This window comes from Cajanus cajan, chromosome 11 (genome assembly GCF_000230855.2).
Source record: "Cajanus cajan strain Asha chromosome 11, NIPB_CcT2T_4, whole genome shotgun sequence".
Taxonomy (NCBI): domain Eukaryota; kingdom Viridiplantae; phylum Streptophyta; class Magnoliopsida; order Fabales; family Fabaceae; genus Cajanus; species Cajanus cajan.
The window spans coordinates 14,414,418-14,438,091 of NC_138527.1; the positions used below are offsets into that span (position 1 = coordinate 14,414,418).

General features: G+C 36.3%; 1 protein-coding gene across 1 annotated transcript; it reads right to left on the reverse strand.

The window, feature by feature from the left end:
• Positions 1–11,077: 11,077 nt before the first annotated feature.
• Positions 11,078–23,463, reverse strand: LOC145953383 (uncharacterized). Its single transcript, XM_083067323.1, has 6 exons — positions 23,086–23,463; positions 22,914–23,015; positions 22,730–22,806; positions 22,172–22,264; positions 21,953–22,095; positions 11,078–11,106 (listed from the first exon to the last, which is right to left on the reverse strand). The coding sequence occupies exons 1-6, from the start codon at positions 23,461–23,463 to the stop codon at positions 11,078–11,080; spliced, it is 822 nt and encodes a 273-aa protein (XP_082923449.1).
• Positions 23,464–23,674: the final 211 nt, after the last annotated feature.

Genomic DNA, 23,674 nt, shown 5'->3' on the forward strand with positions numbered 1-23,674 from the left:
GTAGGAAAAGAATTGGTTACAAAAGACTTTGTGCAGGATTCAAGAGCAACCAAAATCAAAGATTAGTGGCGGATTGGAACACTTAAACAAGTGTTAGAAAAATTGGACAGCAAACCCGTCACTAATTGGTCACAAAAGCCTCCATAAATTTGTTCTAGTGTAGTTTAAATTTTTGCAATTTCTCTTGTATTTTAAACCAATTTGTAAAGCTTGGATGGAGTATTAAGAAGCTGTTTCAGGTATATCTAATCCTTGGTAGCTTACTCATGAGTAGTACTAGTGGAAGTGGCTTGGAAATTTCATATGTTTCAAGCTTCCACTTAGGGCTCAACGACTAGTTGCTTGATTTTACTTACTTTGAGTTGTTGTTCTTTAAATTGTTTGCTTTAGTGTCCTAATTCGACTAGCCTTGTGTAGAATTACTTGTCCACGTTTAGATAGCTTCAAAAACAATTGTGAAAAAAATTCAACATAAAAATATTTGTGAAAATTTGTTTTTGGAATTGAAAATACCACAAGGGAGTTTAGTGATTTCCACTTGAAAAGGCTTGGTTATTAAGTGGCTCTTAGTATCTCACCTCCCTTGATAGTGCAATTTGTACACTTAGACTTCCAAGTGCTATTTTTGTTCCTAGAAAAGTCCAAAAATATTTTATCTCTTTTGCATAGCATATAGTCTTTTCCTAAAGTATAAAGAAAAAACTACTAGAAAAGGCCCTAAACAATTTTGGATTTGATTATTTACTAGATACTCATAATCATATAAGCTATATTTATCTTGTAGGGAAGGAAACATATTAAGTTCAAAAGAGTAAGAACTTCCCATAAGATCAAACATAGGATATAGATTATTACAAGTTTTACCTACTAAACAATGTAAACCGAAAATTGGGTGCTCTATGAAATTCAAATAAATACTTCCTTCCTTGTGCACCTTCAAGGAAGTAGTATAAGGAGTAACACTAGGAATAGTCCACTCCTTCTTCACTATATCTCGAAGTTGAGAATTCTTTGTTTGAAATTTATCTTGTTCCTCATTCTCAACTTTAAGATTAGTGGCAGCATTAGGATAAGAGTCAAAACTTTTATGAATAAAGAGAGTTCTTTTCAAGTTTTGTTTGGTCATAAAATAATTCTCCTTAGTCACAAAGGTTTTAGTGGAATCCCCTTCTTCCACACTATTTCCTTCTTTTCTTTCTTTATTTCTTTTTCTTTTCATTTGCCTTTGATCCTCAAACACTTGAGGTGGTGTTAAAGGATTAAAAACCATTTCCTTATTTTTATGAGTGAAGGGTATTTTGTTAGTAAGGCCATCATGTATAGTTTGTTTATCAAATTGCCATGGCCTACCAAGCAAAATATGACAAGCTTCCATAGGGATCACATCACATAAAACTTTGTCTTTATAATCCCCTATAGAAAACTTGACCTTCACTTGTTGATTCACCTCCAATTCCTCACCTTCATTGAGCCAATGAAGTTTATAAGGGTGAGGGTGAGGAATGGTGGTAAGGGCTAACTTGTTAACCAACCTTGTACTACAACAATTAGAACATGATCCACTATCAATAATGAGAGAACAAGTTCTTTTGGAAACTAAACATCTTGTGTGAAAGATGTTCTCTCTTTGTGATAGTGAAGTGGGACAAGGTTGACTTCCAAGAAGCCTTTTGATCATAAGAAGATCACCATCAACAGGATATAGCTTTTCAATTTGAGGATCTTCCTTACTAGTCTCACTATCACTTGAAGTGGTAGAACTAGATTCATCAAGGCTACTATAAATGTCTTGTCCTCTCAAAATCATGACCTTTTTAGTTGGACATTGAGAAGCTATATGGCCTCTCCAAAGACATTTAAAGCATTTGATGTCACTAGTTTTACTATTAGAAGTGACAACATTTTTATTTTTATCATTTTCTTTTTCTTTTTCTTGACCCTTACTAGAGTTTTTAGAAGAGTCATATTGACCCTCCCTCTTGTCTTCTTTCTTGATATAAGAGCTAGTTTGAGTTTTGCCTTTGAAAGGATTTTTTCTCAAATTTTGTTGTTCCACCCTTATACAAAGTTGGACCAAATCATCAAGGTCCCTATAAGGGAGTAACTCAACCCTATCTCTTATATCAAAATTAAGACCACTTAAAAACCTAGCATTGGTCAATCTTTCTTCTTCCCTTATTCTAGCCCTCATGAGATACAACTCCATTTTCTGTCTATACTCCTCCACACTCATGTTCTTTTGTTGGAGTCTTTGGAGCTTATCCATAAGCTCCCTACTATAATAAGAAGGAATGTGCCTTCTTCTCATAGCACTCCTTAATTCATTCCAATAAGTAATGGGAGGATCATTGTGAAGTCTTCTCTCTCTTTCCAAGGATGTCCACCAATACATAGCTTGTCCTTGGAAAGCTAAGGTGACCAAGGGAACTTTTCTTTCCTCACCTACTTGATGACAAGTGAAGATTTGCTCCACTTTCATCTCCCAATCCAAGTAGGCGTCCACATTTTCTTTTCCATGAAAGTAAGGGAGATCAACCCTTGATTCCCTCACTTTTGGTTCCTTAATGACTCTCCTAGGTTTAGGTTGGTAGTATGCATCCATATTCAAACTACCATCATATTCTTGGCTTTGAGAGTCATTGGAACTCTTAGTGGAACTTTTAGAAGAAATTTTTTGACTTTTTTTTTACGTAATTTTTTTAAGAGTTTTTCTTCTCGTTGCTTAATCTTTTGTATCTCTTCTTCTAAAGCAAGAAGTTGTACTTCTCTTTCAATCTTTTCCTTTTGTTTTTGAAGTACCTGATGTGCTTCCACTTGGATGCACATGGATGTTTCAATCCTTCACGGAATTCCTTGGAGAAACTTCAAGGAATGGAGACGCCACAAAGGATCAAGGTGACCTAAGCATGCTTCAAGCTAAGTCCAAAGAAGAATGGTGTCCTAGCTCTACAAGGAGAAGCTCTCAAGTAGGGTAGAAGCTAAGAGTAAGGTGACTTCGGAGAAGGAGAATTCTATGTGAGAAATACTCATTCAATATAATCCAAAGTCAATACAATGCTCGGCCATAAGGAATATATAGGGTAAAATTAGGTCAAATGGTTCCTTGGGTTAGCCTAAGGTTAAGTAAAACCATGGTATGGTTACTTAACCTTAGGCGCCTAAAATTTGAATTCAAAATTCAAATTTTAGGAGCCAAACCTGGAACCTCCATGTGCTCCATCATTTGGCATGTAATTTAGCTTCTCATTTGAGTTGCATTTAAGTCACACCATGTGCATGTGTGCACATGGCCGAAATGCCCCTCAAATGCCAAGTTAATTACAGGCTAATGATAATTCACATGTAACCTTAATTAACCCTAAATTCTAATGACCTCTAAATGAAATTCCTATGCTACATGGCCGGAAATACAAGGCCCAAAAGAAATACAAGGCACTAAGGCCCAATCCTACACTAACCCTAATCTAATGGGCTTGAGACAAAGTCCAACAAAATAAAGTGGCGGGCCTCCCTTGGGCTTGGGCCCACTCTTCATGCATCATCCTTGCCATAGCCCTAGTAGTTGGGCCCTTAGCCCATGGGCCTCCTCCATCAGTACCTCTTCATGCTTCCAAAGTTTTAATGCTTCAACCTCCTTAACAATTCTTTTAAAACTTTTAGGAGATTCAAAGTCACTACTACTTTGAGAATGATGACTCATGATTAAGCAATAAGAATTTATATGCTATGCAAAAAGTTATAAACTATTTTTGGGATTTTCTAGGAATGAAAATAGCACTTGGAAGTCTAAGTGTACAAGTTGCACTATCAAGGGAGGTGAGCTACAAAGAGCCACTTAATAACCAAGCATTTTCAAGTGGAAATCACTAAACTCCTTTGTGGTACTTTCAATTCCCCAAAACTTTTCACAAAAAGTTTTTGTATGCTTTTCACAATTTGTTTGTTTTGACATTAAACTAAGAGTGAGCAAATAAAACTACACAATTATAGACGTTTCAAGGCAGCAAAATAAAAGAATTAAGGACAAGAAACTTAAAGGAAACAAGATAAGCAACTAGTCGGATATCCTAAGTGGAAGCTTGAAACATATGAAATTTCCAAGCCACTTCCACTAGTACTACACGTGAGTAGCTACCAAAGGAGTTAGATATACCTGACCAGCTTCTTAATACTCCCTCCAAGCTTTACAAATTGGTTTAAAAATACAAGGGAGATTGCAAAATTTAAACTAGCCTAGAAAGCAATAAATGGCGGTTTTGAAGACCAATTAGTGACAGATTTGTTGTTGCACTTTTCTAACACTTATTCAAGTGTTTAATCCGCCACTAATCCTTCAAATATGATGCTCCTGGACCTGCAAAAGAAACACAACAAAGAGATTAATGGTGGCTGCCTCACAATGTGAAAGGAATGGTCACTCAAGTGAAGGAAGTTTAGGAAAAGCTAGGTCACTAAATTAGGTCAAAATGTTGTAGTCTTAGTGTCCAAACTTTTCCTACTCTTTGTTGAGCAATGCTTGATCCTTGAGCAAGGATTTGAGGCCACTTCCAGCACAGAAAATTTAAGGAAAGAAAACAAGACAAGCAACAAAGCACAATTTGAAAAGCTTATACCAAAAATGAAGAGTAATAGGTGTATATGACAAGACTCAAAGAGGTTCAACAAGTAAAGCTGAAAATTAAGACTCCAAATAAAGCTAGCACACAATTAGGAAGGTTCCTAGATAGGTACTAGAGTAGATGAACAAAACAAAAAAAATTTGAAAGCAATTGGATAAGTATAGAACAAATAGTAGTCAAAACAATAACAAGGAATCAAGTAGATTTTTCAGATTGTACACCTCTCGGCTTTTTCCTTTTAATTTGTTTTATATAATTTTTTTTTATTCTTTATTTTTTCTAGATTCAAATTAATATTCCAGAGAAGGTAATTTCCTTTTGTTTCAAATTTTTCTATGATTCCAAGCTATAGAAACTGAGACTACAAGTTAGGTCAAAATTCAAGTGAAAACAAGGAAACTAGTGCTCTAGTTTTTAGGTTTTGTTTTGGATTCTTTTGTACACTCTTTTTTTTTTAAATCTTTTGAAACACTTTAGGCTCTGTATTTCCTCTGTTTTCCAGCCTTAATACACTTTTTTTTTAATTTTAATCCACAAGAAAAGTGCACTAGAAGTAGGTTAAACACTTGAAATTTTAGGTAACAAATTTTTTTCTTAAGATTTTTCAATGGAAAGTGATTTGAAAACTTAAGTACACAATGGAAACCTAACTCTAAAGAAATTTGCTAGAACTAATAGAAAATTATGAACACAATAAGGTAAAAGAAAAAGCACATATAGGTAGGCAACAATGAGAGCAAACCGAGAGCAAAATGTAGACACACAAATCAAAATATAACTAGGTTAAACATGCTATTCAAGGAATTTGCAACATATAAGGACTAAACATGAACTTCTAAGACAAAACAAAGATTCAAAAACAAAATCTAATGCATATGCATGAGGTCCAATCACGGACACATACAAGGAATGGAGAGACTCAAAATAAAATCAAAATAGCACAAGCAAATAGTTCCTAAACATGTTGATTGTGGAAGAAATTCAAAACAATCAAACACTGGATCTATGGAACAAAATGTGATTCGAAGCATATAGATCCGAATTGAAAAACTCAATCAAGATAAGAAGAACAAATTGAACACAGATTTTGGACACAAAAGATGAAGCACTTATCTCCTTGAAGAACCTTGCTCTGATACCAAAATTGATGGAGAAGGTAGGAGAAGTGGAAGTAGTGCTTCTCCTTAGCTTCACCTTTGCTCGGATCTTCTTCCAGGAGATGCAAACCACAATGATGAACACTTGTTGGAGGAAGTATCATGAATGGAAGAGGCTTAAGCCTTGGATGGAAGCATCCAAGCTTAAGGTGCAAGGGAAAGCTCACTTCAAAGAGGAGGAAAACCTAGCTAGGGTTCCTAGAAAGTGAGGTTTCTCTCTTGGTGACTCTTGAACGAAATTTGGCAGAAAATGCTCTCAAATTTCATATACCTCAAAAGTGAATACAAAGAGTAGAAGAAACACTTAAGTAGCTTCCGGTTTTGCACACATTTGGGTGCCTAAGTCAAAGCTTACATGTGGCGCCCAAAATTTGAATTCAAATTTGAAATTTGAATTCAAATTTTGGCTCCCATGTGTTTGGCCGAAACTTTAGGTACCTAATGTGTATCTAGGTTTGATTTGAGAGTCATTTAGGGTTAATTTGAGTGTCACATGTTCAGCCACCAATTGGTGCAAAACATGTGACTCAAATGTAACTTAAATGTCTTCCAAATTAAACCTAATTTAACCTAGTTAGCCTACTTTAGTATTTCTTATATTTTCCTAATCTAATGACCTAAATACATTGGTCCAACAAATACAATGGAAAGTAAAAATTATGATGGAAGAGAAATGGAGAAGTGGAAGATGTAGCTTCTCCTTAGCTCTCCTCATGCACGGATCTTCAATCAAGGAGATAGGACCGAAAACTTGAACACCTTTGGAAGAGGAATTCGTGAGGATTAGAAGCTCTAATCCATGGACGGAAGCATCCAAGCACAAGTCTCAAGGGATTGCACACTTCAAAGAGAAGGAAGCTAGGTTTCCTAAGGGAATTGAAGGCACTCTCTTAAGGTTTTCTCTCTTGGATGGTTTCGGTGACTCTTGAGGGAATTTGGCTGAATACAAGTTCAGAAAATTCATATATTCAAAAGTGTTTACAAAAGGTGGGAAAAGATACACTTATAGGAAGCAATTAGGTTAACTTTGGGCGGCAATTTCAAATCAACCAAATTGGCGCCTAGTTTGAATTTCAAGTTTGAATTTGAAATTCAAACTTTGGCTTCCAACGTGACTAATTCAGATGCTACCCTCATTTAGGAGTCATTTAGAAGTGATTTGAGGTGAATTTGGAGCTCACATGGCCGGATCCATCCCATGCAAACCATGTGACTCAAATTCAACTCAAATTACTCTAAATGATGTCTAAATGAAACCTAATTCTCCTATTAATGTTTTCTTCATATAATCCTATTCTAGTGACCGAAATACATTGGTCTAATGAATACAATGAATAGAGAAAAATATAAGAAGAAGAATGAGCCCAATATTGGGTATCAAAAGCCCAAAGCCCAAGAAGCCCAAAATTAAGCCCAAAACACCTAAACCCTAATCTATGGTCAAAATACAAGACCAACATGAAAATAGATTCCTATACTAAGAAAGTACAATTAAACATGGTGTATAATCAATCAAGCCCAAGTGAGAAGCACCCTAGGCCCACCAAGCCCATTGGGCCCACTAAGCTCTGAAGCAGTCAAATCTTCAAGTAACCTCCTGGCCATAGCTCTAGTGGTTGGGCCTTTAGCCCATGCTCTTCCATCAAATTACAAGAATGAAAATGAGCCCAATATTGGGTACCAAAAGCCCAAAGGCCCATGAAGCCCAAAACTAGGCCCAACAAGCCTAAAACCTAAAATGCTACTCTATGTGGTCCAAAAATACAAGACCAAAATATATTCAAGCTATACTAACAAAATATAATAAGAGTGTTCAAATCAAGATAGGCCCATATTGAAACTTGGTTTGGGCCTTCCAAGCCCATAGGGCCCATTGGGCCTTGACTGGCCCAATCTTCCATGTCTAGCCCACTCCTCTTGGATCTTTGAGTGTGTCACCTCTTGCATTCCCAAGTATGATTCCATCAGACCACAGACCAAGGATTTAAACATGGTTGTTCGCGGGTGTACATTTGTTTGAACATATGTGTGTTGCATTTGTTTGTCTTTATTTATTTCAAATGGATAAGAATTACAAACGAATAGATATTAATAAAAAATATGATAAAAAATTTAACTTCTTTCTATATACCCAAACCTCAAAGCATCATATAGGATAGTTTATTTTATAAAAAAAACAACAAAAACAAATAAAAAATATAGCAAAAATAATCATGCATCATAATCCTTAGCCAAAAACATGATAAAATTTAGGTAGAAAATAAATATCATGCATCTCTTAGGATAATACATTAGCATACATTCGTTAGAAATGGAAGGCACATATAATAGTATGCAAAGAATATTCTCTAAACAAAAATTAATGAGAATGATATCCGTTGAATTTCTCATATGTCTTTGCATCCTATTTTACGTTTCATATAGATAACACGCCTTTCTTGTAAATAATAAATAAGAATAAAAAGGGAAATTTCATTTGTGCGTGTTAGCCAGATAATGGAAATTACTGTAATCAAATGCGAACCCGACATATGAAATCGGGGAACACTTATCAGTAATTGGGGCATCACACACCCAAATCGACGATTCAAACACCGAGAGTTCCCCATGCGGAAATGAAAATTGTTGGGATAGGAGGAATGATCAAGAATGGACGAATCCTTGCTTCTAGGGAATTACAAGACAAAACCCAATTGAAGAATAAAGACATTGCATGATGAGGACCCGCTAGGATGAAAAGCTGTAAAGGGCGTCCTAGGCAAAATTTAGGGTGAAGAAAAAGAATCAAAATCCCGATAGGATACGTCCTATGCAAAAGTTAGGGATATATAAAATAAGAAATGTCTATCTGGGTTAAAATCGATAGGTGGCTCGAGTATTCCCTTTGAAAGCAAGAATTCATAAAGATTTCACTCGTAGTTTGAAACACCGACGTCCAAGCAAGTAGAACGGTTTTTTGAAATTAACAAATCATCGATGACTTTCTAGGGGGCAACCTTCATCTATCTCTCTGTGTATGAATCACGAACTCGGGGCATGCCCGGACCTTCGAGCTTTGTTAAAGGGGCACGTGTAAATTGAAAGTACTATTTTAAATGCCATAACACTCTTTCGCTTCTCTTCTCCCTCTAAATATCCACTCTAGGCCTCATCCATCAACTCTTAACAAACAAAATGTATCTGCAACAAAGATGTTACTCAATAATAGCAAGGAAAGGATAATAAAGAAACAATCGGGAATTCAAACATGACTAGGGTTTGATAAAATAAAGACATCCCATAACTCATGAGTGCTGCAAAAAAAAAATGAAGGCCTGGCAGGAAACCCATTAAGGGGGCTGCGCAAAAGTTAGGGCAAGATCTGCTAGGCAACCCACAATCAAAAAGGGAAACCTAGGCAAAAGTAAGGATCAAAAGAAAGTGTCCGCTAGGGAACGCATCTCAAGTAACCTAGGTAAAAGTTAGGACGTCAAAGTAGCGACCTGAGTTGAAAATCGAAAGAAAGAAAGTGGAGTGATGACTTGGGGGTGTGCCTTCTTTCTTTTCTATTAACCCTTATGGCATTAAAATGGTACCGAAAAGATACACGAAAAATGCACAGTGAATACTCACAGAGGGAAGGCCGAGATGTCCTCAAATAGAGGTTAGAGATGCTTGACCACACATCGACTAGATAGTCAAGGAGCCACTGAAGCTTAGGCTCAAAAGAACATATCCCGATAGTAATCAAGATTGGCATGGATAGAAAGAAATCGTCAACATTAACCTTAATGCGTACAGGTTAATTTCCCGACAAAAAAAAATAAATTGCATCTTTAGGAACAAACACATGAGCATAAACTGCATCGCATGCATATGAGTTAGGGGCATATGGAAGGGCGTTACACAAAAAATAAAAGAATCATTCCTGTCTTGCAGTTTCATTGCATCCATGCATCCATGCATTATACTTGCCATGGTCAAAGGGAGTCGTCAGGACAAAGCATTCATAAAAGCTCAATAATCAAACAAGCAAGCCTATAAGCATGAAGAGGCCATCACGCCTTGCTCTTCACCAAATGAAGGATAATTCAAAAAATGTCAAGACCAGGAATGACTTCCTAACCAAAGCCAGAAGTGGCTTCCAAAACAATACTCGTCAATAAAGATTCAGCAAATAACATCATCATGAGAATAGATCCCTCCACCAATGATGACAATAAAAAAGCAAAAACAACATGAGAAAAAGGCGAGCTTCGTAAATGTTGAAAAAGACGAAGCATTTAGAAAAATAGCAAAAAAGACAAGCTTCAAACATGAAAAAAGCCGAAGCTGAAAAATGAAATTCAGAAAAAACCCTACCACAAGCAAACGCCTGAAGAGGCATTACAATACTCACGTTGACAAGAACAATACCAAATACCAACCTACCACAAAAAGACGCCTGGAGAGGCATCACAATACTCACATGGCAGGGGCAACACTAGAATCCCTTCCAGCCATCCACTTCTCTGCCCACCAACACAGGGGCACAACAAACATCTCCTGCCCATCCACCTAGGGGCAGTCTTTCATTCCACAACCATCCATCAACAATCAACATTGCGCCTGGAGAGGCATCACAATACTCACACGACAGGGGCAACACTAGAATCCCTGTCACGCATCAACTTCTTTGCCCACAATCACAAGGGCACCACCTACCAGCAATCCTCGTCTTCATCAGACGTCCTCCCAAAGAAAAGGGGGATCACATCATCATCATCAGTAGGCAGCCTAGAGAGGCTAGGCATAATAATACTCGACATTTACTCCTTTTCCCACAATCACAAGGGCACCACCTACCAGCAATCCTCGTCTTCATCAGACGTCCTCCGATAGAAAAGGGACAATCACATCATCACCACCAGCAGGCGGCCTGGAGAGGTCGGCATAATAATACTCACCATCAGCAGGCGGCCTGGAGAGGCCAGCACAATAATACTCACCATCAGCAGGCTGCTTGGAGAGGCCGACATAATAATACTCACCATCAGCAGGCGGCCTGGAGAGGCCGGCACAATAATACTCACCATCAGTAGGTAGCCTGGAGAGGTCGTCATAATAATACTCACCATCAGCAGGCGGCCTGGAGAGGCCGGTACAATAATACTCACCATCAGTAGGCGGCCTGGAGAGGCTGGCATAATAATACTCACCATCAACAGGCGGCCTGGAGAGGCCGACACAATAATACTCACCATCAGCAAGCGGGCTGGAGAGGCTAGCATAATAATACTCACAATATCAGCAGGCGGCCTGGAGAGGCCGGCATAATAATACTCACAATATTAGCAGGCAACCTGAAGAGGCTGACACAATAATACTCACAACATCAGCAGGTTGAAGAACCGGATCTCCACCTCACTATCACAAGAGAAATAATGGAGCTTCTACTCGAAGACTGAAGATCAGGTGATGGAATCATACTTGGGAATGCAAGAGGTGACACACTCAAAGATCCAAGAGGAGTGGGCTAGACATAGAAGATTGGGCCAGTCAAGGCCCAATGGGCCCTATGGGCTTGGAAGGCCCAAACCAAGTTTCAATATGGGCCTATCTTGATTTGAACACTCTTATTATATTTTGTTAGTATAGCTTGAATATAAAATCAAGACCAAGAGGTACAACACCCAAAGTATCAAATTCAGATGCCTCATCACAATCAATTTCATATTCAGACTTATATTCAGATTTTCAAACTCAATGCATGAAAGGCAGTTATACAGATCAAATAAAAATGAATGTTTCTTAGCATGATAAGAATCAAAATCATGAATGTGCTCATCAACTAAATCATCAATCAATTCAGCACGAAAAATAGAATGAGCTTCAGAAGGAAATTTCATGGCATCCACAATATTAAATGAACAACAATATCACCAAATTTCGTAAACAAGGTACCAACATATACATCAATCTTGGTCCGGGCTATTTTCAAAAATGGTCTGCCTATAATGATTGGGACAGAACCATGGGAGAATCCCTCATCCATATCAAGAACATAAAAATCAGCGGGAAAAATAAGTTCACCAACCCGAACCAGGACATCCTCTACAAAACCTTGTTGGTCCCTACGGTTAGAATCTAGAAGGGGTGGTTGAATAGATTCTATGTTAGTTTTCCTTTTCTTGTTTGCTTTCTAAATCTTTACCAAACAAAACTTGATTTAAAACAAACCTTTAAACATAAAAAGTAATTCAGAGTTATATATGCACAGCTTATCCAACAAGATTTGAATAACACAATTAATACAAGATATGTAAAGATTGAATTTATCAATTACCAAGAATCTTTAAAGTTCAGTTTCTGCAGATAATGTTTTTCTTCATACAACATTAATCAAGAAACTTATACAGAATGTAAAGAGTGTAAGAGTTAAGAAAATCATGCACCAAGATATATACTGGTTCAGCCATCCAAAGGCCTACATCCAGTTTCAGATTTAGATACACCTCTAAATCCAGTCAAATCCACTATTGATATTCTTTACATGCACCCTGCACAAGCAATATCCAATCAATGAATTTAACAAGCAAATCTTGACACCCACAAGATTAACAAACCATTTCTTGACTCCACAAGAAACATATAACCCAAGAATATTGATCCCACAATATCCTACTTGAGAAAAACCTATCTCAAGATTTCTCTTTACACAACTCTTCCAGAGATTCTCTAATCTCAAGAGTTAAAACCATTCAAACAATAACAAAAGATCAGAAACGAGTACACCTGTTCGTGTAGATATGATCTTCAACAACGTAAACCAGTTTAGAATGAATTTTCTATATGAACTTCATCTTCTTGAATTGATCTTGCACACTTCTTTTTCCAAAAGTTGATTTTCAGCAGATATGTTCTTTCTTTCTTTTTCAGAAAATCTTTTTCTCTTTTGCAGTAATGTGTATTCTAAAAAAAAATCTCTCTTGTTCGTGTAAGTATTTCTCTTCTTTCCGTGTGTGAAAATTCTCTTTTAAAAGCTTCAGTTTTAATCTTATTTAAAGACAATTTTCATGTGCAAGGAAACTGTTATTTCAGTTATATTCATAACGGAGATAATCTATTACCTGTGATGGTAATCTATTACCACGAGTTAGAATAACTGAACTAATTATTTCAGCTCCTGTTTTAATCTATTACCTAACATGGTAACCGATTAACACGATGCCAAAATAACACAAAACTCACATTTGGAACAGAGGTAATCGATTACTTTAAAGAGATAATCGATTAACACGATCCTTTTTCCTCTTGAAATCATCAGAATCAGTTTGGTAATCTATTACCACACATGGTAATCGATTATTCCAGTATCAATCAGTTTTTCAACATGAGTCAGGTAATCTATTACCAGTTCAGGTAATCTATTCCTTAACTCAGAAAATTTCTGATGTTTTCAAGTTTTCATTTAAAGTCTCAAACACTCAGTAAATTAATACTCCATGTTCTCAACAATGAATGAAATAAGAAAAATGAGTATTATGATATTTTCACCTTCATGTTAATTACTAATTTTTAACACATAACAAACAAACACATACAAGCCTAATCTTTTAAACAATCAATACATTATCCTTTTGACATAGGCTTAAAATAAAAAGCAACATGAGCAAAACATCAAAACTAAAACTTCTAGGGAACATCTTCCAGATGTAGATTCTTCAATCTTCAACAATCTCCCCCTTTTTGGTTTTGATGAGCCAAACTCTTCATGTTGACTTTCACAATCATCATGTTGTTTTGTTTCACTTGTTTGTTTGAAATTTGAACTTGAATTTGAACCTGCATATGTCTAGAACAAAAACTTCCATACAAAGCATTATGCAGTTCTATTTCCATTTCTTTCTTATACAATACATAAACAACCATATAAACATTTAATCAGTTTCTCATGAATTTCTCCCCCTGTTTGGCTTAACCAAACCAAAAAAAACAGAGTAAACAGAGAAATAACATGATACTTATGCAACAAAAACAACAAGCACTTAATAAGACTTTCATCATATAAGCATTAAAAATGTTCAGAAGCATACAAATACTACAACTATTACAAACTTTAAGTCTGAAATATAAATCAAAGTATTTATGCAGAACAAATTAAAATGCAGTGCCTAAAATGTAATGCATAACTAAATTTCTTCAGGGTAGGGTATGTTCATCGCATCCAGTCGTTCAGATATAGATTCAAGACAAGCCTTCAGCTCTTGATAATCTCTTCTCTGAGTTTCTCTGATGTCATCTAGCTTTGCCAGAACAGATAGCTCAAAAGTAGAAAGAGGCTTGGGCTCTTCAGCTCCTTCCTCTTCTTCAGTTTGAACTTCAGGTTGAGACGGCTCTGTAGTCTCAGCAGTAGGAACATCTTCCTTTGCTATCCAACCAGCATCTGTTTTCACTAACTTCATCATTTTCAGAGCTCTATCCTTGATATCATGAACATCTCTGGTGACCTCTCTTGTTTCACCAGTTAAGGGAACTTTATAGAACACCAATACCTTGCTTATGAACACAGCATATGGACACTTGCAGTCCATTAACCTCCTTGTCTTTAGCATTATGTCTTCTACCACATATACCCAATCAACTTGAATTTTGTTCTTAAAAGCTGCGAGCAGTGCCATATCTTCTTCACTGATTTGTGCGTGATTGCTCCCCCTTGCTGCCAGAATCCAAACAATTACATAATGTAGGAGTCTATCTTCCACTCGTAGACCTCCAGCATTATATGTAATTTTCCTCTTTTCTTTTCTTTTGTATTCTTTATTAGCCTCCCAGGCTGAAACATCCCTCAGAATACTCATAAAAAACGTATCTTTACCTATTGAGAAATTTTTCATCTTTAATTCATTGAAGGTAGGTTTAATACCATTTCTGGTTAATCCACCAATCTTCAAAAATACATCAGCAGATAGAGTAACTTTTATTCCTTTAACTTCTGAAACCAAAGCACCATTTTCATCTCTTCCCAAATTTGAGTAAAAGACCCTAACAAGATCAGGGTAGTACAGTCCACTTAACCCAACAAATTTGCTAACTCCTTGACAAGATAACAGAGTAGGAAATGTAAAACCTTGCTCTATAAGCCAAGACGAGTAGAGTACCTTTGGAGCCACAATGTCTTTGCAAGCAAAAGACTCATTGAAAGTTTCCTCTTGAGACTTCCTTGATAACCACGAATGAGAATATTCTTCTTCAGGTTCTGGACGAGAGGACTCTTGTTTCTTCTTTTTAGATGTACCTTGACCTTGAGTAGTAGGACGAGGGTAATCTCTGTTGGCTTTGTGCTTTACACGCTTTCCTTTGCCAAGACTTTCCATGAATGGGGCTTAGGGTTAGGTTTTGAAAGAGATTTTGAGATAGAAAAGGGAACCAGGGGTTTCGTTCGTTTTAGTTTGAAGCAAAAATGGAGAGAGTTTTGAATTAATTTGAATTCGAAACAGATTTAAAGAGGGTTTTTGAGTACTTAAAAAAAACAGGGGTTCGCGTCAGGTAATCGATTAACCCAGTTGGTAATCGATTATCTCGCAACTGAAACAGGGTAATTATGCAAGTGAGTGAGTGGTAATCGATTAACCCGCATGGTAATCGATTATCACAGTGGGTATGCATCAGAAATTGCATCAAAGTAGCAGAGGTAGTCGATTACTGAAAATTGATAATCGATTACTGCTGTTGATTTTTCAGCAATTTCTTCATTTCTTCCAATGGTAATCGATTAACCCGATAGGTAATCGATTTATCACAGAGAAATGTGTGCAGATACAGGGCATACTGTGTTTTGTGTGATTTCCTATTATGAGTGCACATACATCAAGTTTAAACCTATAAGTGCTTAGCAATTTCATGCATATTCACACAATCATACTTTAATTATGAGATTTAGGATAGATTGGACTCACTAATGATACCAAGATTGGTTCTTAGCTTGAAAAATCTTTCCTTTGGTAGAGGCTTTGTAAAGATGTCAGCAAGTTGATCTTCTGACATTATGAATTTGATGTCACAGTCTCCTTTCTCTACATGATCTCTGATAAAGTGATGTCTAACTTCAATGTGCTTAGTTCTTGAGTGTAGAATAGGATTCCTTGAAATGTTAATTGCACTTGTGTTGTCACACTTCAGTGGTATGTGATCAATCTTCAATCCAAAGTCTTGAAGTTGATGTTTAAACCAAATTGACTGAGCACAGCAGCTTCCAGCAGCTATATACTCAGCTTCAGCAGTTGAGAGTGCTACACAAGCTTGTTTCTTGCTCTGCCACGATATGAGACATTCTCCAAACGTGTGGCACGTTCCACTTGTACTTTTCCTATCCAATTTACAACCAGCAAAATCGGAGTCAGAGTAACCAGTTAAAGATGGAGAAGTACCTTTAGGATACCACAATCCAACATTGATTGTGCCTTTCAAATACTTCAGTATTTTCTTTACAGCCTTCAGATGTGATTCCTTTGGTTTTGATTGGAATCTAGCACATACACATACACTGTACATGATGTCAGGTCTGCTAGCTGTTAGATACAGAAGAGATCCAATGATCCCTCTATACATTGATTCTTCAACATCTTTTCCTGCAATATCACTATCTAGATAACAATTAGTAGACATAGGAGTATTTGATATCTTACAATTCTCCATATCAAATTTCTTTAACAGTTCTTTGCTATATTTAGTTTGATGTAGAAAAATTCCATTTTCCATTTGTTTGACTTGTAGTCCTAGGAAGAAGCTTAATTCTCCCATCATAGACATATCAAACTCCTTCTGCATATTGGAAACAAATTCTCCACAAAGAGATTGGTTAGTTGATCCAAATATTATATCATCAACATAAATCTGAATCAGCAGAATATCTTTTGATTTTCTCTTTATGAAAAGAGTTTTATCAACATTACCTCTTTGAAAGTCATGAGTTAGTAGAAACTTACTCAGCCTTTCATACCATTTCCTTGGAGCTTGTTTCAGTCCATACAAAGCTTTCTTGAGCTTGTAAACATGCTTAGGTAATTTGCAGTCAACAAAACCAGGTGGTTGAGCTACATAAACTTCTTCATCAATTAAACCATTTAAAAATGCACTTTTCACATCCATTTGATATAGTTTGAAATCAAACACACAAGCAAATGCAAGTAAAAGCCTAACAGCTTCTAATCTAGCAACTGGAGCATATGTTTCACCAAAGTCTATACCTTCCTGTTGATTGTATCCTTTGGCTACTAATCTAGCTTTATTTTTAACTATAACACCTTCTTCATTTAGTTTGTTTCTGAAAACCCATTTTGTACCAATGATATTCATATTCTTATTGAAAGGAACTAAAATCCAAACATCATTTCTTTTGAATTGATTCAGTTCATCATGCATGGCCATTATCCAGAATTCATCTTTTAATGCATGTTCCACACATAATGGTTCAATTTGAGAAACAAATGCCATATCATCACTTAGAAGATTAAAAGAGTGTCTAGTAGAAACTCCCTTATTTATATCTCCAAGAATGTTATCCAGAGATAGATCTTTGGGTTTCCTCCATTCTTTGGGTAGTGATGTGTCTTCAGATGGTGTTTTCTGCTGTAGTTCCAGTTTTTCTTCTTCTTGTGTAATACTGTCACCTATCTCATCTTCATCATTAAGAGATTTTCCTTTTTCAAGGATGTTAGTTTCATCAAAAGTAACATGTATAGATTCTTCAACAGATAAGGTACTTTTGTTAAAGACTCTATATGCTTTGCTAATTGCAGAATATCCAATAAAAACTCCTTCATCAGCCTTAGCATCAAATTTTCCAAGAGTGTCTTTTCCATTATTCAGAACAAAACACTTACAGCCAAACACTTTAAAATGTGAAATGTCAGGCTTTCTTCCTTTGTAAAGCTCATATGGTGTTTTCTTTAACATAGGTCTAATCAAGATTCTATTTAGAACATAGCATGCAGTGCTTACTGCATCAGCCCAAAAGTATTTTGGTAAACCATTTTCATTTAACATGGCTCTTGCTAGCTCTATTAGAGATCTATTTTTCCTCTCTACAACTCCATTTTGTTGAGGAGTTCTAGGGACAGAAAAATTGTGATTAATACCATTTTCTTCACAAAAAGTTTGAAAAGATTCATTTTGAAATTCACCACCATGATCACTTCGCAAAGATTTAATTTTCAAGTCCTTTTCATTCTGAATTCTTTTTGAAATGATTCTAAAGGCTTTAAAAGCATTGTCTTTATGGGATATAAATGCAACCCATGTGAATCTGGAGTAGTCATCAATGAGAACTAAAGCATAAGTGTTTCCACCTAGACTTTTGGTTCTTGATGGTCCAAAGAGATCCATGTGCAAAAGTTCCAGCGGTCTAGAGGTTGACATAACTTTCTTTGATTTAAAAGAAGCTCTAGTCTGCTTTCCCTTTTGACATGCATCACAAAGTCCTTGTTTAGAGAACTTGATCTTTGGAAGACCACTAACAAGATCTTTAGATGCAAGTCTATTTAACTGATCTGCATTTATATGTGCAATGCGTCTATGCCATAACCATGTTATATTATCATGTGATGTGAGACAAGAATTGGATGATGAATGCTCTAAGTCTAAGATGTATATGTTATTGACTCTTTTTCCTATAAGCAGGACTTCATTTGATTCCTTATCACAAACCATACAGCATTGATTATTAAAAGAGATATTGTAATTTTTGTCACAAAGCTGGCTAATACTAAGCAGGTTATATTTGAGACCTTCTACATACAGGACATTTTCAATGAGAGTATTGGAATTGTTACCAACACTGCCTGAGCCTAGTATTCTGCCTTTGTTGTTATCTCCATATGTTACAGATCCTCCTTCTTTTTCCTGTAATGAGATAAATTTGCTTTTATCTCCTGTCATGTGTCTTGAGCAGCCGCTGTCTAAGTACCACATTGATTGCTTTGCTCTCAAGCACACCTGCAACACAAGTTATTCAATTTGATTTTGGTACCCAATGGATCTTGGGTCCTGGAGAATCAGTGAGTACATAATCTAATTTCTTAATCCATTTATATTTTCCACTAGGAATGCCAAATTTCCTTATCATGCATCTGTAGTAGTTATGACCAGATTTCATACAATAGTTACATGAGTGGGAATTAATGGATTTCATAACATTAACATTCTGTTTTTCTTTATCCTTTGCTTTTAATGCAGCATACAATGTTTCACAGTTCTCACATGGTGACTTTAGTTTAGAGATATCTGAAAGTAGTTTCCTGTTATCATTCTCTAAATCAGAAATTTTATCTCTCATGTGTGTCATTTTCTTTTTGTAAACATTATTTGATTTTTCTAATTTCTTTGCTTCAGCATACAGTTCAGCAAATGCATTTTGCAATTCATCATACGAGTCAATAGATGAGTCAGAATCATATACCTCATAATCTGAATTATGTTTGGTCATGAGACAGAGATTTGCTTCCTGATCCTCATCACTATCACTTGAAGTTGTTGAGGCATTCTCTTCCCATGCTATGTATGCTTTCTTTTTCTTTGATCTGAACTTTTGTTTCGTCTCCTCATTCTTTTTCAGGCTTGGACAGTCAGCTCTCATGTGTCCAGCTTTTCCACATTCAAAACATTTGAACTTTGGAGATGAGTTTTCATTCTTCTTGAAGGATTTCTTCTGACTGGAGAATCTCTTATTGTTGTTCTTCCTTCTCATGAATTTTCTGAAATTCTTCACCATTAGATTTAATTCTTCTTGTTCAGAACTTTCATTGCTGCTATCCTCTTCATCACTTGAGGATTCTTTTACCTTTAAGGCCAGACCTTTTGCCTTTTTATCTTTTTGTTCTTCATCAGCAATCCTTGACAGATCCATCTCATATTCTCTTAGCTTTCCAAATAACTCAGCACTTGTCATCTGAGCTAAGTTCTTTGACTCTGTAATTGCTGTGACAGTTGGTTGCCATCTTCTGTTTAGTGACTTCAGGATTTTGACATTTACTTCTTCTTCCACGAAGTCTTTCCCTAATCCTTTTAGGTGATTTATTATGTGAATGAACCTCTTTTGCATATCCATGACAGTTTCACCTTGATTCATTCTGAAGGTTTCATATTCCTGAATGAGTGTGTTCTTTCTAGCTCTTCTCACTTCTGGAGTTCCTTCATGTGTTACTTGGATTAAATCCCAAGCTTCCTTTGCTGTAGAACAAGCTGAAATTCTAAAAAATTCATCAGAATTTAGTGCAGAATGTATCATATTTAAAGCTTTTGCATCATTCTCTGCTCTTCTAATTTCACTTTGATCCCAGCTATCATATGGTTTCTCAATTTCTTTTCCTCCCTCTATCTTAGTGGGTATTTTGTAATCTGTGATTACAGCCTGCCAAATATTTCTATGAACAGATTCCATGAAAATTTTCATTCTAACTTTCCAAAAGGGATAGTTATCTCCACAAAACAATGGGGGTCTGTTTATAGAAGCACCTTCAGCAAACGGTAATTGATTACCAGCCATCTAACCTTTCTAAAGATCTAGTCTTGAATGTTTTACAAGATACAGCTCTGGTACCAATTGTTGGTCCCTACGGTTAGAATCTAGAAGGGGGGGTGAATAGATTCTATGTTAGTTTTCCTTTTCTTGTTTGCTTTCTAAATCTTTACCAAACAAAACTTGATTTAAAACAAACCTTTAAACATAAAAAGTAATTCAGAGTTATATATGCACAGCTTATCCAACAAGATTTGAATAACACAATTAATACAAGATATGTAAAGATTGAATTTATCAATTACCAAGAATCTTTAAAGTTCAGTTTCTGCAGATAATGTTTTTCTTCATACAACATTAATCAAGAAACTTATACAGAATGTAAAGAGTGTAAGAGTTAAGAAAATCATGCACCAAGATATATACTGGTTCAGCCATCCAAAGGCCTACATCCAGTTTCAGATTTAGATACACCTCTAAATCCAGTCAAATCCACTATTGATATTCTTTACATGCACCCTGCACAAGCAATATCCAATCAATGAATTTAACAAGCAAATCTTGACACCCACAAGATTAACAAACCATTTCTTGACTCCACAAGAAACATATAACCCAAGAATATTGATCCCACAATATCCTACTTGAGAAAAACCTATCTCAAGATTTCTCTTTACACAACTCTTCCAGAGATTCTCTAATCTCAAGAGTTAAAACCATTCAAACAATAACAAAAGATCAGAAACGAGTACACCTGTTCGTGTAGATATGATCTTCAACAACGTAAACCAGTTTAGAATGAATTTTCTATATGAACTTCATCTTCTTGAATTGATCTTGCACACTTCTTTTTCCAAAAGTTGATTTTCAGCAGATATGTTCTTTCTTTCTTTTTCAGAAAATCTTTTTCTCTTTTGCAGTAATGTGTATTCTAAAAAAAAAATCTCTCTTGTTCGTGTAAGTATTTCTCTTCTTTCCGTGTGTGAAAATTCTCTTTTAAAAGCTTCAGTTTTAATCTTATTTAAAGACAATTTTCATGTGCAAGGAAACAGTTATTTCAGTTATATTCATAACGGAGATAATCTATTACCTGTGATGGTAATCTATTACCACGAGTTAGAATAACTGAACTAATTATTTCAGCTCCTGTTTTAATCTATTACCTAACATGGTAACCGATTAACACGATGCTAAAATAACACAAAACTCACATTTGGAACAGAGGTAATTGATTACTTTAAAGAGATAATCGATTAACACGATCCTTTTTCCTCTTGAAATCATCAGAATCAGTTTGGTAATCTATTACCACACATGGTAATCGATTATTCCAGTATCAATCAGTTTTTCAACATGAGTCAGGTAATCTATTACCAGTTCAGGTAATCTATTCCTTAACTCAGAAAATTTCTGATGTTTTCAAGTTTTCATTTAAAGTCTCAAACACTCAGTAAATTAATACTCCATGTTCTCAACAATGAATGAAATAAGAAAAATGAGTATTATGATATTTTCACCTTCATGTTAATTACTAATTTTTAACACATAACAAACAAACACATACAAGCCTAATCTTTTAAACAATCAATACATTATCCTTTTGACATAGGCTTAAAATAAAAAGCAACATGAGCAAAACATCAAAACTAAAACTTCTAGGGAACATCTTCCAGATGTAGATTCTTCAATCTTCAACAAACCTGTGGGGTGGGCAACACTCCTATTGGCCAACTGAATGACCACACCAGTAGGTTGCAAAAGTCCAAGAGACAAAGAATTAAAAATGGACAGAAGCATGACATTAATTGAAGCTTCTAAATCAAGAATGGCATTTTCAAATTTACTGTTACCAATAATGCAAGTTACACAAAATGTACCTTGGTCTTTACACTTTTCAGGAATGTGTGGAACATATTTACCTGAGTGCTGAGACATTTCTACCCATGTTGATTCGCTCATTGCCCTTCAGCTTCCTCTTGTGGGTGCACAAGTCTTTCAGGAACTTAGCATATCTGGGAATTTGCTTGATGGCATCCAGTAGAGGTATGTTCACCTCCACCTTCCTGAAGGTCTCCAATATCTCCTTATCCACCTCTTCCATCTTTTTGCTTGGAATTGATTTTGGTGGAAATGGAAGAGGGATAGGAGGCTGATGTAGATCATCACTGTGTGCACTAGAAGAAGGTCCACCTGAATGAGATTTTCTGCTACTACCTGTAGAGGCCTCTTTCTCAAGTGTAGGCTCAGGTGAAGGTGTAGGTATAGCTGTAAGTGTTGGTATGTCAATTTGTTTGCCAGACCTCAAGGTGATGGCACTCACATTCTTCGGATTTTGCACAGTTTGTGAAGGTAACTTGTCTAAATTTTGGGACTGTACCTGATTGAGTTGAGTGGCCATCTGCCCCATATGATTTGTTAAACTTTGAAAGAAGGCTCTGGTCTCTTACTGTAATTGCATGTTCTGAATGGTCATCTACCTCACCAACTCCTCCAATGAAGGCTCAGGAGAAGTAGAAGGTTGAGCTGGTGGAGGTGTAGATGCAGGAGGAGGTCTCTGTTAAGGATGGTGGTATGAAGAACTTGATGGATGGTTCTGGAAAGGTGCTTAATTTTGCTGCTGCTGAGAGTTTCCCCACCTCAAGTTGGGATGATTCCTCTAACCAGAATTGTATCTATTGGAAGACAAATCATAATTCTGTTGTTGCTGTTGTGGAGGTCTATTATTGTAAATGTTGGCAGCATATGCTTGGGGTCCCTCAAGACCTGCAGAAGAGTCTTACAAGGAGGGACAAGCATCTGTTGGATGATTAATTGAAGTGTAGATGCCACATACTTTTACTAGTGCAACAGATTTCTGACTTGTAGCAAGTTGGGAGACTAAGGTGGTGAGAGCATCAATCTTACTCTCTAGCTTCTTATGTTCTGTTGACTCAGAGGCTCCCACATCATGGACACCTCTCACAACTATGGCATCACTCCTCATATTGAATTGTTGCGAATTGGATGCCATTTTTTCAATCATCCCTCTGGCAGAAGCAGGTGTCATATCTCCTAGAGCTCCTCCACTAGCTGCATCAATCATGATTCTATCCATTATGTTCAACCCCTCATAGAAATACTGCAATAATAGCTGCTCAGAAATTTGATGGTGAGGGCAGCTAGCACACAACCTCTTGAATCTCTCCCAGTACTCATATAAGCTCTCCCCCATCAGTTACCTAATTCTGGATATATCTTTTCGGATTGGAGTGTGTTGAGATTCATTGTGGTGAATCAACTCACCTCTGGAGATTAAAGGTTTTGATGATAACAAAGTGTGGAACAAAGCTGACCAAGGACATCAACAACTTAGAAGTCAAAAACAAAGTCAAAGAAAAATGTGGCTATCATGTTATGTAATAGGAGTAGCTTATAACTTGTTT

Bases quoted from the DNA above. Each gene is read 5' to 3' on its own strand.
- LOC145953383 (XM_083067323.1), bottom strand. From the start codon at position 23,463: ATGGGGGAGAGCTTATATGAGTACTGGGAGAGATTCAAGAGGTTGTGT. The intron at 22,265-22,729 runs GTAGATGACCAT...GCAAATTCCCAG, and splicing joins TCATTGGAGGAGTTGGTGAG to ATATGCTAAGTTCCTGAAAG. The intron at 22,096-22,171 runs GTAAATATGTTC...TATTGGTAACAG, and splicing joins AGAAATGTCTCAGCACTCAG to TAAATTTGAAAATGCCATTC.